Raw genomic sequence first — 14,055 nt, 5'->3', positions numbered from 1 at the left:
TGGTCTTTAAGAACATATTAAATTATACAAAAATTTAGAGGTCAAAATTTTGCACGATTATAATACTTTATGTTTTTTGTACTTCCAGAAAGAAGAAAACTTTTATTTATATTTTCTGTAATATGGAATTGATAATATATATTACAAATCCAAAACTAATTTAGAATAACCTATAATATTTTTATTAAACAGCTTTTTAAAGGAATCATTATTTATAATTTATAGCATCAGTTTTTTTTTTATCAAATGTTTAGAATTTATCTTATGATTCATAATGTGGGAAATCTCTGAGGTTATACCGGAAAATGATATGTTCAGTTGAGATAAATAAGTTGAACGTGTCGCTATAAAGTTATTGTTATAATACTATTAAATTTATTGGTAGTTTAATATAAATTTTAGTGATAGGTCAATTTTAAAAAATGTTGGAGATGTTTCGATTAATTGTTTTTTTAAAACTTTTGAATGTAATTATAGGAAATATAGTTCTATTTGACAACTACTACAATACAAATTATTGTGTTGATACAAATCAAACAATAGAGTCTGCATTAGTGTGGATGAAAAGTGATACACAATTTTATTCTACATATCAAAAAAACTATGTATGTCGAATTGATAATGAAGAAGAGTGTATAAGAAATAATGTAATATCAGGTGCTGTTTTAAGAAATTCTTTAAATTATGCTACTGGGTATTTACTTGATAATCGTTGGAATGGTAAGTCTTTTTCATTTCTTGAATGCTAAAAGAAAATTATTTCTTTTAAGATTTAAAACAACTTCGAACATATAAAGGTACCACGCATAATTTTTTAAATATTACGTCAGATACTTTCTCGTTTTCTTTTTCACTTCGTATTCCTGATAACGGTTATCTTTATATTTGTGACGATAATTTACCATGGGAAGCAAATAACTGTTATTTTTTCGTTCTTAACGGTTGGAGTAATAATACTCTTGCAATAAGACGATGCTATAAAAAAGAAATAAAGCCACATATTAATGATTATCCCTCAAATAGATGTCGTCCCATTCGAGAGCAATACAGCGTATGCATTAAAATAGCAAACTCTTTGATGAAGTTAATACGATTAATATCTTTTTCAGCAAAAGGGTATAGTTTCAAAATCGGAATGGAACCACTTTAAAATTGATGTAATAAAAGATACCGTTTCGTTATATCACTATAAAAGGTTACAACCATTATTCACATTTATCGATAATGATCCTTTTATACCAACAAATGTAATCATTCGAAGTAAAGAAGAAGGTTTTTGGAAACTTCACAATTGTAGGTATAGAGTGTAATTTAGAGATTTATGTAACTACAAAATCGTTTTTTAAGATAATTTCCTTACTATAAAAGATAGAAGTATTTGGAAAGGTATTAAAGTATCCTCAATATGTTTAAAAGTTTATGTGAAACCATGCTTGAATTGTAATGTTCATTTAGCTATAACAGATAGATATGATGCAGTTCTAGCACAAAAACTTCTATTGCAGGTAACAAATGAAAAAATAAATATATATACAGTTAAATAATTTTGTTTTCAGGAGAATGATTGGCAATCAGTAATATTATCTTCAAATAAATCTGTTTATGGTAGTGAAATAAATTTGTTGATATCCGTTGGAAACATTAGTAATGAACATACTTTAATTGGAGACATTCTGGAGTGTTCCTCATCAAATTATATTAATTACATAGAGAGGTATAACAATGAGGCTTGTTGTCATTCAATAAAATCTGGTAGCAAAATATGTAGAGATAATATAACGCCAGCAGATAGAATTATTTCAAATCAAGGTAATTAAACTCAATACATTATTATCATTATTACTAGAAAAATTATTATATTTATTATACATTTTTAAGATGCATGTCCTTCAAACACGTTTGGAAATACTTGCCTTTCTTGTAATATTTTCAATAATTGTCGAAGATATGGCAAATATTATGAAATAACATCTCAAAATTACGTGCAATATAGTTGCTATGATGGATATACAGATTATGATTGTAGTATAGGTAAGCTTTTTTGTATTTGTTAATATATATAAATTTAATGATATTCGTAGCTTGTAAACAGGGGTATTACGGAAGAAGATGCCAAGAAAAATGTCACCCGTTTTGTCCCAATTGTGACAATGTATCCGGTTTATGTACAAGTTGTGTTTCATCGAGTTTAACCCCAGAATCTAATTGTACTGTGTGTAAGTATGGTTAATAAATATAACATTTTTATAATATAAGAATATGCTCTAACAAATAACTATTTGTAATTAATGCGTTAAGCGTACAGTAAAACCTCGGAATAATGGACTCATAGAAAAGATTATTTTTAGAAAAAAAAGCTTATTTAATGTTTTAACTAGTTCTAAAAACATCTATAAGATACTTAATCTAGATGCCGGAAGTAAAGGAAAGGCTTTCTTGTAAGCCTTTTTAAGACAGCAGAAAGTAACAACCGCTCCTTGTTACTTAATGTTCAATGAGAATGTTTAAGTTAGGAAACATGATTGACAATGTTCATGGGTGTGTGTCAAAAAGGTTGAAATTATTATTATTTTCAAGAAAATGTAACTATAAGTGTTAAGTTGCATTTCATAACTTTCACCCAAACAATGCCAAAAAATTGTCTCTCCCATCTTTGCATACAGATAATCTTCTACGAATATCATCAGTGTCTTAATTTGGAGAAACACCATTGTAGTCTTTAACCGTTACTGGACTATTCATGCATACAAGTATAATACTAGAAAGTATGTCGAAATGTTCAATTTGGTTATAGATGAAGTATATTATTATTAATTTTTGCAATCTTGAATCTTGGAATGACCACAAAAACTGGAAATTTCAGGGAAAACTATCAAACTATATTTTAAACAAAAATTCCACAAATTACAGATTTCAGACTTTTAGAAAGTTACAGGTTTCTTCTTGAAAATCACATATTCCAAACTCCAAGAAAAAGATTAGATTGAGCAGGTCATAAATTTCAAAATTTAAGTGTTGATTTAGACTTCCTAAATCATAGATTTTACACTTTTAAGGTTATAGAATCCAGACTTCCAAGTAGAAGTATAGTTCGATTGATCTTGAAAATATTAGGATCGTAGAGTAGAGATACAGCTGTTTGATAATAAGGCTGGAATTATCGCAGTTAACAGATTTTTGGCAAGAATAGAGATTCTAAATATCGAAAAGACGACTGGGAAGTGTGGATCAGGAATATTACATAACACAGATTTAAAAAATCTTGAAGACGTCTTGAGTAAATCTGCACATATCTTCTTTCTCAAGTCTGGAATCTGTGATGTATGTTATCTTTTTGTAGATAATGTTGGTGGTGATCAGGTTGTACATAATGTACTTACTTATTGTGAACCAAATATTTCAAATTCCAAAAATATCACGTTACATAGGTTATGGACTCCATATATTTTGTATATTTTATTATAATATCCCGAAGAAGACCCAGAAAATACATCGAGGCTTAGTACTTATTGTTAGTTATTTTACTCGTTTACTAGGCAGACAATCGAAACTCAAGATTTATTGTACTATTATAAGACTTAGAACAAAATGTGAATGCGAAACATGGACCATGTCGACAGGAGTCGAAAACAAATTAAGAGGACCGGAATAAGACGGTACTGGAATGTGCAGAATAAGGATGAACCACAAACAGATTGCCTAATTTTCACGAAAACATTGTTATATTGAATAGAATACAGATAATATAAGTACGAAGGCTTTCACGGCCGGTGTTAATTGAAGTCGAAACAACTTAGAACTTGTTTCTGAAGAAGGTGCAACATGGCATCCGAAACGTCAAACATTTTTTCAAAAAACGCACGGTTTAACCTGAAAGTTTCTAGTTTTAGGTCTAGTGTTAGTTCTAGTGATAGTGGTAGTGTTAGTTTTAGTTTAAAGAATACAGATACCTTTCTCGCATACTGTCAAGAAGATTGGTATCCTCTCTGATTCTCCTTTGTCTAAGCGTCTTCCGTAAGATTGCCGAAAGATTTACGATTGCGTGGGTTAGGTTCCTGTCTTCTAGTCTATGTAGTTTTTTCTGCATCACTTTTTCGGTTAAGCTGAGGGCTAAAATAAAAGGGATGCAGAATTGACTCAGAAATCAGTATATATTTGAGAAGAAAAAAACATAATATTTATCTCAGTAGCATCAAGTAGCTGTTACGCAAATATACGATTTGGTCTGTGCTAGGTCAACATTTAGGGATGTTAATAGATAACAGATAACACTTACAATTAAATATATTTAATGCTTCAATTCCTATTCAATTAAGATCCGTTATATCGAGGTTTTACTGTATGCGGCCTTTTTGTTTTAGCTTTATATCCTGTATTAAAAAATGCGCCGGAAGTAAAATTTGTTGGGAATACGAATGTAACTATACGAATTGATTTTAATTACACTGGTTCTCAGCCAGCTACCAAGTATAATATTTATTTAGTAAGTTGAAAACTGATTCTAAAAAATGATTTGAGAATTCTTTTTGTAACAGAAAGATGTTAACGAAATTTCATGGAAACATATTGCTGCAGAAAGTTCAATACCGAAACAAAATATTGACTGGTTTCATGATAAACTCTTACCAAATCGAACTTACCAGCTAAAAATAAAATTGTATACCTATTATGGGTATACCGAGGATAATGATACATTATTGAAAATAATCTCATTTACAACGACATGTAAAGGTTTGATAAACCATCGTTAACATAATATACAGAAATTTATAATCTGGTGTTTATAGTACTTTCAAAGAACGATATAAATATTACTCTTAGAGGAGCATCTGCGGATATCATTATAGAAAGAAGCTCAGAGTTATGCCCGCTTGATGGTGCAATGATAAGGTGTGGTGGTTATGAATTACCGCTAACAAATGAATATTGCACTTTAGACCCATGTAGTAATTCCAGCATAGAAATAATGTCTAAAAATGGCAATGTTTTGTACAGTTATATGGTTCAAACAGGAGAAAATCGTATGAAAAATTTTGTTTTAAAACACAAAATCAGTCAAAATTAGAATCGCCTAATTAAGATATAGTTAATAATAAACCGTTTTAGTTTAACAAAGAGTTGTTAAGAATTTTGTACAACATCAAATAGAGCTTATGCTAAATTGGCATATTTTCATACATATTTTTAATTTTGGCGAAATATTTTAATATTGACTGATAATCTTTATCACAACATATGTTACTGTAAAAGCCCAAATTACGGCAAATCCTAAGATTTTCCGGTGAAACTAAAATTTACCAACTCTGAATGGTAAAAGTCCGAAATGTTCTGTGATCATCGTTCATTTCGAACTTTTACCACCATCCACTCGGTATAGACGTATAGACACGTATAGACGTGTTGAGACGTGTTCGGTGCATGTTCTCGTACTCGTGGGTGGTCTGCAACCCCCACCACCCATACCACCTCTCACTAGTCCCTATCGACCGTTTCACACGTTTGTTTTGATTTCTGTTTATTTCGATGTCCGAAAGTGATGTGAGTGTCTTTACTGTCTAAATATATCTTATCAATCAAAATGAGTGTAAAAAAGAGGTTTGATGAAATAATGGACGAGCTTGTAGCAAGAAATACGATAATAATTTTTATATCGACAAGGACTAATACGCAAAATGTTTAGAAGAAGTAAAAACTGCAAAGAACATGAAAAGGAAGGAAACCGTTCATTATAGGCGATTAAAGCGTTATGATATTTTGACTATAGGCTGCGAAAAAAGCTTATTGCGCCGATGATGAAGGGAGGGAATGAAGAAATCAAGCATTATAAACATTCTCCAAGAATCGCATGTTGCTGTGTTTCACCCGAGTAATGCGGCTCGAGGTGGAAGTGCAATTATTATTAAAAGGAATGTTGACCACTATTTGAATAATACAATTAGTACTGAACAACACCAAACTATAGTGGTAAAAGTTCAAACTGCTAATGGCTTAATATCTGTAGAAGCAACGTACATACCACCGAGACATAATCCCAAGAGAGAAGTTTATTAGGAAATTCTACTACATCTTGACAACAAATTTATACTTGGAGGAAACTTTAATGCAAAACATATGTCTTGGGGTTCTCGCTTGACAAATACAAAAGGAAGAGAACTGAACCATGCAATAGAGGCCCTAAATTGTGAGGTGTTCTCCACTGGGAAGCCAACTTACTGGCCAACACATAGAAGTAAAATACCAGACCTGCCCTTTTTAACACGTACTAATAAAGTCACTAATTGGAAACTATTTCAACAAACATTAGATAATAAAATTCATCTTAATGCTCTTATGAAAACAAACGAAGACATTGACAATGAAGTAGAAAAGTTCTTAAAAGACATTCAAAACGCAGCCTGGGCCTCAACACCGATTTTAACACCAAAACCTAAATCTAATATTTATCCCAAATTCATTAGAGACAAAATTGCAGAAAAACGGAAAGCAAGAAAGAAATGGCAAACCAATAGAATTCCTAGTGATAAAACTAAATTAAATAAAATAACAGCCGAATTAAGAGCATTAACAGATAGCCACAAAGATAATAATATTCAAAATTACTTAAAAGACCTTACTGACGATGCCAGTACTGATCATTCTCTGTGGAAGGCAATAAGAAAGCTTAAAGTTCCAAAAACACATACACCTCCAATTCGAAATAATAATGGAAATTGGGGTAAGAGCAATCAAGAAAAAGTTTGCTGAACATCTGAAAGAAACTTTTACATCAGACAGTTCAACAACTATCCTAAATAGTGTCCCTAGCGTAATTCAAAGTGATCAGCAGAGTAATATACCATGTGTAAGAATGAAAGAACTGTATTATGAAATAGAAAAACTAAATATAAAGAAATCAGTAGGCTATGACCTAATTAATGGAGAAACATCTACCAAAACGCGCGATTACAAAACTATTACACATAATTAATGCTGTTTTTAAGCAGGAATACTTCCCAAGCATATGGAAAGTTGCTGAAATAATAATGATACCAAAACCTGGTAAACCCATAACAGATGTTACATCATATAGGCCAATCTCATTATTACTGTGGAGGTATATATGTGGTCCACAATATAAATAAATAAATTTGGTTAAATAAATATTTTAATAAATAATATATGCACCGTACACACACCGTACACGTGTGTTTTATAATAATTTTTGAATGAATGATGAATATAGTAGAAACCACGAGAGCTGGCAGTGACAGATCGCTTAAAAATGGTATGAATCAAGATATGAACGTACGACTTAGATTATTTCACCACATATATTTAAATGTAGGTTATATTAGTAATGGAGGTTATATGTCAAACATTGTCAAAGATATTATTTAATGATTTTCCTTTCAAAGAAAACATTTTCGGCTTGTGAAAACACTAACAGATTCATGACAACGCTCACAAGACGTTTCGATTTGAGGTTATAATTATAGAGTGACATCCTTTAGAAGAACAGACGTACTTTTTCGACGTGGCCATTTGAATTGTACAGCAGACATATTAAACTAATGCTATCTCTTTCCAACACACATTACTCTCTAGCGGTTTGTGAACTACGTATGGCATTTGTAACAGCGGAAAATGATGATTTACTGCCAGCTCTCGTGGCGTCTACTATAATAACATTTTGTTTAGCAACACGAACTTGATTTTCTACATGTCGTGTGCACAGCATGCTACAGCCACTTCCCCTCCTATAAAGATGAATAAAAAGAGGAATATGGTGTTGTGGTGGTCAAAAAATCCATATTTAAAAATTAATTTTTTTGAATTTTTTGTTGTTTTACACTGTTACACATACTTTTGTGTTTGTTTAAATATTTATCTCGCTGTGGTGACGGTTTTGGAGTTAATTGTTGATATTTAATTGGTAGTTGTATCATTTGTTGAGCAGGTTGTTGCATTAATGTATTGATGATTGATATTGAATCGACCGTTGGGTTAATTGTTGTATTGGTTGTTGGGTTAATTGTTGAATTGGTTGAATTCGCTGGTGAGTTAGCGATTGATTTCGCGGGTGAGTTCGCGAGTGGGATCGCTGGTGAGTTAGCGATTGATTTCACGGGTGAGTTCGTGATTGGGTGCGCTGGTGAGTTAGCGGCTTGTTTCGTGGGTGAGTTCGCGAGTGGGATCGCTGCTGAGTTAGCGATTGATTTCGCTGGTGAGTTAGCGAGTGAGTTGGCGGTTGAGTCACCATCAGCGGGAACCGTTATTTTAATAAAATTGTTAAAAAATGCACTTTTATTTGATTTGATTCCTCTTTATATTCTTAGCTCTATAGAAAGATAAATGGCTTACCGGCACACGACTGTAAAATTTTCGAAGTCTTGACGATTGCCCGACTGGGATAGCGGCTTGTTGCAATTTGACATCTTGTTGTCAATTGATATTTGTCGAGGGCAGGTTCAAAAATTCGTTGGCGGCAGGTTCAAAATCATTTTCGGGTGTAGGTTTAAAATAATCGTTAGGGCAGGTTCAAATATTCGTCGGGGGTAGGTTCAAATCATCTTCGTGTGCAGGTTTTAATTTATTATTGGTTGCAGGTTCAATAATCTTCGGGGTCACCAAATTGTGGAGGTATATATAGTCGACAACATAAATAAATATAATATATATTTTAATAAATAATATATGCACAGTACACACACCGTACACGTGTGTTTTATAATAATTTTTGAATGAATGATGAATAATAACATTTTTGTTTAGCAACACGAACTTGATTTTCTACATGTCGTGTGCACAGCATGCTACAATTACCCTTGCTATCAAAACTGCTTGAAAAGTTACTATTAAAAAGACTAAAACCTGTCATAGAAGAAAAGCCCTAATACCAACACATCAATTTGGGTTTCGGAATAAACATGCAACAATAGACCAAGTGCATAGAATAACGAATACTATCGAAATAGCAATGGAAGAAAATAAAATTTGCTCCGCCGTATTTCTGGATGATGCACAAGCTTTCGACAAAGTCTGGTTAGATGGATTAAATTACAAACTAGACCAAATACTACCACCAACGTATAGTCAACTATTAAAATCGTATCTTTCTGATCGATATTTTATAGTAACATACGAAAACGCTTATTCACCACTACATGAAATACGAGCCGGAGTTCCTCAAGGAAGTGTGCTTGGCCCAACACTGTACTTACTCTACACATTCGACCTTCCTCAGGTACCAGAAACTTTAACAGCTACATTCGCAGATGACACAGCGATCTTGGCTGTTGCAGAAAATGAAGTAGTTGCAGCAAATAAGTTACAATGAAACTAAAAGTAAATACAAATAAATCGACATACATAAACTTTACTTATAAGAAAGTAAATTATGTCCCAGTATACATAAATGGCAATGCAATCCCTTACGCCGACACCGCAAAATATCTTGGTATGACGCTGGATGCCAAACTCAAATGGAAAGCTCACGGCAAAACTTGAATCTTGATATCAAATTGCTTATTGGCAGAAAATCAACGCTGTCACTAAGTAACAAGTTGCTAATATACAAGCAAGTATTAAAACCAGAATGGACATACGGAATCCAACTGTGGGGTTGTACCTGCAAGACAAATGCAAGTCTGATTCAAAGATTCCAGAACAAAGTACTAAGGTGCATAGTGAATACACCCTGGTATATAAGAAACACTGACCTCCATCGCGACTTGAAATCATCGCATCTAAACATGAGAAGAGAATGTCCTGCGTCGTCTTCAGAGGATGAAGCCGTTCGATTTAGTGACCTAGTGCCTTAGTCGATTCAAACGCGAGCAATAGTGCGGAATTATAACAAAAACAATAATACCCTAAACGTGTGTTCCGCGTATCGCAGTGTGCGCGTTTTTGTGTTTTGGTCTTAAAACGATAAAAATATGACAATATTTATCAATTATGGGTAAAGCTGACTGGACCACTGGGAAAAGCTGCAAAATATTATCTAGTTTAATTTGGTGTTAAAAATAAGTAACTAATTAGTATGTATTTACAAGGAGTTATACAATTGTGCTATGCATAATATAATTGCTGTGTGCAGGTGGAAGAACAAGGATGCTTAAGAAATGTAACTACAAGTATAAAAATGTAACGGTTGAGGCTATTATGACATATGCTATGCCAATTTTGTCAAAAAAAAGCAGAAGACTATGAAAAAGGGCATTGTCATCAAGCCTATACTTCATAGTAAAATGTACTCAATTATATTGTAATAAATTATTAAAATAAATGATTAAGAAATATATTTATTGTTTTATTCTCAAAACCAACAAACTGTTATTGGTAAAATCCAGAAAAATTATTTCTTGTTTAAAAGATCCTCACATTTACCAACTCATGTTGGTAAATCTTAAGATTTATTAGTTACACCTAAGATTTACCGTAATTCGGGCTTTTACAGTAACATATATTTTAAATAACACATTTATTTAAAATTTTTGTTAGACCAAATCATACAATGCTTAACAACGTCCGAAACGGATACAACCAGTACTATCAAGTGGATAAATAATTCGGATATAACAACGTACATAGTGCAATATAATGTATAAAACTCAATTAATCATTCGATTGTCTAATATTATTTATATTTTCTTTAACACCATAGCTTATCGGATCTATATATAAAGAATGTATAAATATAAATCCATCGGAAACACAACAAATTACAACTAATATGCCGGAAATTACATTAGTAAATTTAAGACCATATTCAACATACGAACTTTCCATTATATCTTTCAATTCTAAAGATACATTGCGAAAAAAAGTAATCGATACAAAACCAATACGTAATGTATATTAATTAATGAGAAAACACATAATTTTTGTATTATTACATTTTAGAATACATTAGTCCTAATGAACTGTCTGATTTATCATTTAATCAAATAAACAGAGATCTTAGAATAATATCAAGAATTAATTGTAATTACATAAAGGGCCCTTTACATGTGTTTATTAAAATTCAATGTGTAAGTGAATGGTGTTATAATAAAACAAACAAACTTGAAGGAATTCATGATGAGAACAATATTGATTTAAATTTTATATTTACTGTGGATGGATTGACAAAATACAATGTGTTGAGAACGATTAAAAGAGGCAATTTCGAAAATGTAACGCATTATGATCATATTACAAACGGAACAGGTATTTGATTTAAATCAGTAATATCTTTATTTATAATTTGTGAAATAAATCAAAAACGTTTGTGTTTAACAGCCCCAGGACCTGTCTTAAATTTAGATATATACAGCAAAACCGAAAATAGTTTATATTTGAGATGTAAACCACCAAATCCACCAATGGGAAAATTGCATCATTACGAAATCACCTCCTATAGAAGTTATGCATATAAATACACCACGGTTTTAAATTACAATATATTGCCTTGTACACTATGGAATAACTATCACTGCATTGAATTAAATGAACTATCTGAAAACAAGTATTACGACATAAAAGTTAGTACAAAGTGAAATAAAAAATAACGCATTGCTAAATATTCACTTAAATACACACCAAAGAAATTATTCTTTTATTTTCATAGGTAATTCCTGTAAATGAACCAAACCTTCAAGGCGATTCAACAGTAATTAGAGGAATAACTACACAAGAAAGTACATCAAAGATACAATAAAAATGGTACTAAGTAATCGGTATTAAAAAGAAATTTCATTTTAGAACCAGAAAATCCTCAATTTGTTTCATTAATCTGGGATGAAAATAATCTTCTTCGTATCGAATTTCCACATCCAAATAAAACAAACGGACAGCTTGAAGGATTTTCTGTATATGTGAATAGTAACAAAATGGGTAGTAAAAATATTAAAAACATGGAGGAACGGTTCTATTCATACGAGGTAATACGTAAAATATTAAAATACGCACTACATCATTTTTTTAATTTGAACTAATAAATTAATAAAACTAATAACTAATAAACTAAGAATATATCAAATCGAAGCTATACTATATATACGATAGTTTAAATCTATTGAAAGATATAGGTTGTGCAGTAAAAGAAATTGTTCAATATACTAATGTACACTCTTAGCAACAAAGCTTCAAAAAGGACAATTTTAAGAAAGTTTACTTTTTATGTCATCGGAGGAGTTTACACAATAGTCTCAGCAACGGTTGCACTTCCATATACAACTGTTCCCAGATTGACAGCAATACCAGTTTTCGAAGGTCTTAATACATTTAGACATATAAATATTAACCGATTTGATTAAAGGAGCTGAAAGACTAAAATATCTGATCAATGCACAACCTCTAGACTTCTGCAAGTGAGATTCCTTGATTGTACTTCTCTGAACTAATAGAAGCTGCTGCGTACTTGTAGACACGATACAATTTCTATCTAATGGGGTGAATTCCTTTCCCTTATACTGTCTTGACAGTGTCAAGTCGAAGAAATGCCAATTCCACTACAAAGCAGTGGAAGCTCATATTTTTGTCCCATGCTACACTTGTGAAGGTTGTTATGATGATTCCTCAGATATGTAATTGTAATTGGCTGACATTTTGTCCAATTTCGACAAATCAGTGGATGATCTTGCTGTATGTCATTATATAACGGAATTTATACAGCCAATTTGAACTGCTAAATTAACGTGGTTTTACCGCGGATCTTTAGGTGCAGTATTACAAATGGTCAATCTTCTGAAACTATTCATTGTACCCGGCAGAATGGATGATTGTAACCTAGAAAGCATCCGATTATATCCTTTAAAATCTATTACTTTTGCATAACCCATTGTTGAATGACCTCTTGCTTATAAAGCTTGCTTACAATAACATCTGCGTCTTGCTACTCAGGTACCTACCATCGATTCTAATCTCTATTTTCTTTGGGATCGGCCTGTCTAATTTCTGTTCCACTGCTGAATTTTGGCCCCAAGATTCTAGTTTTATTATTCCCATGTTATTTGTGTATATATATGATTATACAACTGAATAACTGAAATCTATAAAGATTATGTGCAAGGAAAAATTGTACCCAACAGATTTTTCCATAGTGTGGTATACCACTTGGAGATGATCTAAAGTTAATTTTTTCTTTCGAAAAGTTTCTTTTATTATAAAGTAAGATCATTTATGATTTTTTCAATTACCTTGGAATCCTTATATCAATTATGTTAATATATTTTCAGATTTCGTTTCTTGTTTCTGACCCAAACCCGCCTATAATAGTATTCATAGCTACTCTTTTTTATCCAACTTTAGCATTAAAGCCGCCCCATGAATATTATGTCCCCTTGAATAGTATGATATGTAATAAGCATGAATCAATTTTATCCTTCCATTGTCTCTTATCTGTACAACCACGATTGCTATTCTTTCATGTACTCCTTTGAACTCAATATTTGTTTCTTTTCAAATGTTCCTTATCATGTAACTGGCGCCATATTGATTGTTTGCTGCTGGTCCATGACAAAATAGTATATCTGTTTTTCTTTCTGTAGTACCAATTGTATCATATTACCTCCTCTCTCAATCTTCCTGCATTAATGGACAAAATAAGTATTTTATCTTGGGGCACACGGCCGTATTACCCTATAATGATTAGCTGTAGTCGAGTAATTCTTTGTTGTAATTGTTAATGCCTTCATTTATGCTTTAGTCACAAACGATTCTTCTTAGTGTATTTTTTCAATTGCTAGTTGCTATCTTTTGTATTATCCAATTTTTTGGTTTTGTCTTCTGTACATGTGTTGTTTGCTGGTGATTGCTGGATTTTATCTGAACGTCACCTTTTAATCGCTGAAAGAAGAGCGCACCATCTCCTCATTTTGTTACGGTCTTTCTTAGGGTTCTCCGTTTTTGAGTTTTCATCTTTTCCAGTATCTTAATCATATTATAACCATTGGTGATTGTTTGTACTCTCGTAAACAACACGTAGTCCCCAACAGACGTCTTGTGAATCTTCCCTGCTCAGTCCTCGGATAAAATAATCCTAAGGATTTACTAAAAGTGTGGATACAACATCTTAATATTTAGGTCCGATGC

At 31.9% G+C, this 14,055-nt stretch overlaps 1 protein-coding gene across 1 annotated transcript in view; it reads left to right on the top strand.

The window, feature by feature from the left end:
* Positions 1–325: 325 nt before the first annotated feature.
* LOC111419852 (receptor-type tyrosine-protein phosphatase S-like) overlaps positions 326–14,055 on the top strand; it is a 23,090-nt gene continuing 9,360 nt past the window's right edge. The window contains exons 1-16 of the mRNA XM_023052732.2: positions 326–720; positions 771–1,051; positions 1,110–1,293; positions 1,348–1,505; positions 1,557–1,809; positions 1,879–2,031; positions 2,082–2,216; positions 4,362–4,483; positions 4,536–4,731; positions 4,788–5,021; positions 10,483–10,583; positions 10,646–10,829; positions 10,885–11,190; positions 11,263–11,504; positions 11,591–11,660; positions 11,725–11,903. Of these exons, the coding sequence (XP_022908500.2) occupies positions 423–720; positions 771–1,051; positions 1,110–1,293; positions 1,348–1,505; positions 1,557–1,809; positions 1,879–2,031; positions 2,082–2,216; positions 4,362–4,483; positions 4,536–4,731; positions 4,788–5,021; positions 10,483–10,583; positions 10,646–10,829; positions 10,885–11,190; positions 11,263–11,504; positions 11,591–11,660; positions 11,725–11,903 (3,096 nt within the window). The 5' untranslated portion in view covers positions 326–422. The remainder of the gene's footprint in view (positions 721–770; positions 1,052–1,109; positions 1,294–1,347; positions 1,506–1,556; positions 1,810–1,878; positions 2,032–2,081; positions 2,217–4,361; positions 4,484–4,535; positions 4,732–4,787; positions 5,022–10,482; positions 10,584–10,645; positions 10,830–10,884; positions 11,191–11,262; positions 11,505–11,590; positions 11,661–11,724; positions 11,904–14,055) is intronic.

Source organism: Onthophagus taurus, chromosome 7 (assembly GCF_036711975.1).
Source record: "Onthophagus taurus isolate NC chromosome 7, IU_Otau_3.0, whole genome shotgun sequence".
Taxonomy (NCBI): domain Eukaryota; kingdom Metazoa; phylum Arthropoda; class Insecta; order Coleoptera; family Scarabaeidae; genus Onthophagus; species Onthophagus taurus.
Note: the sequence above shows the minus strand (reverse complement) of the source record. Positions and strands in the feature narration are given on the sequence as shown.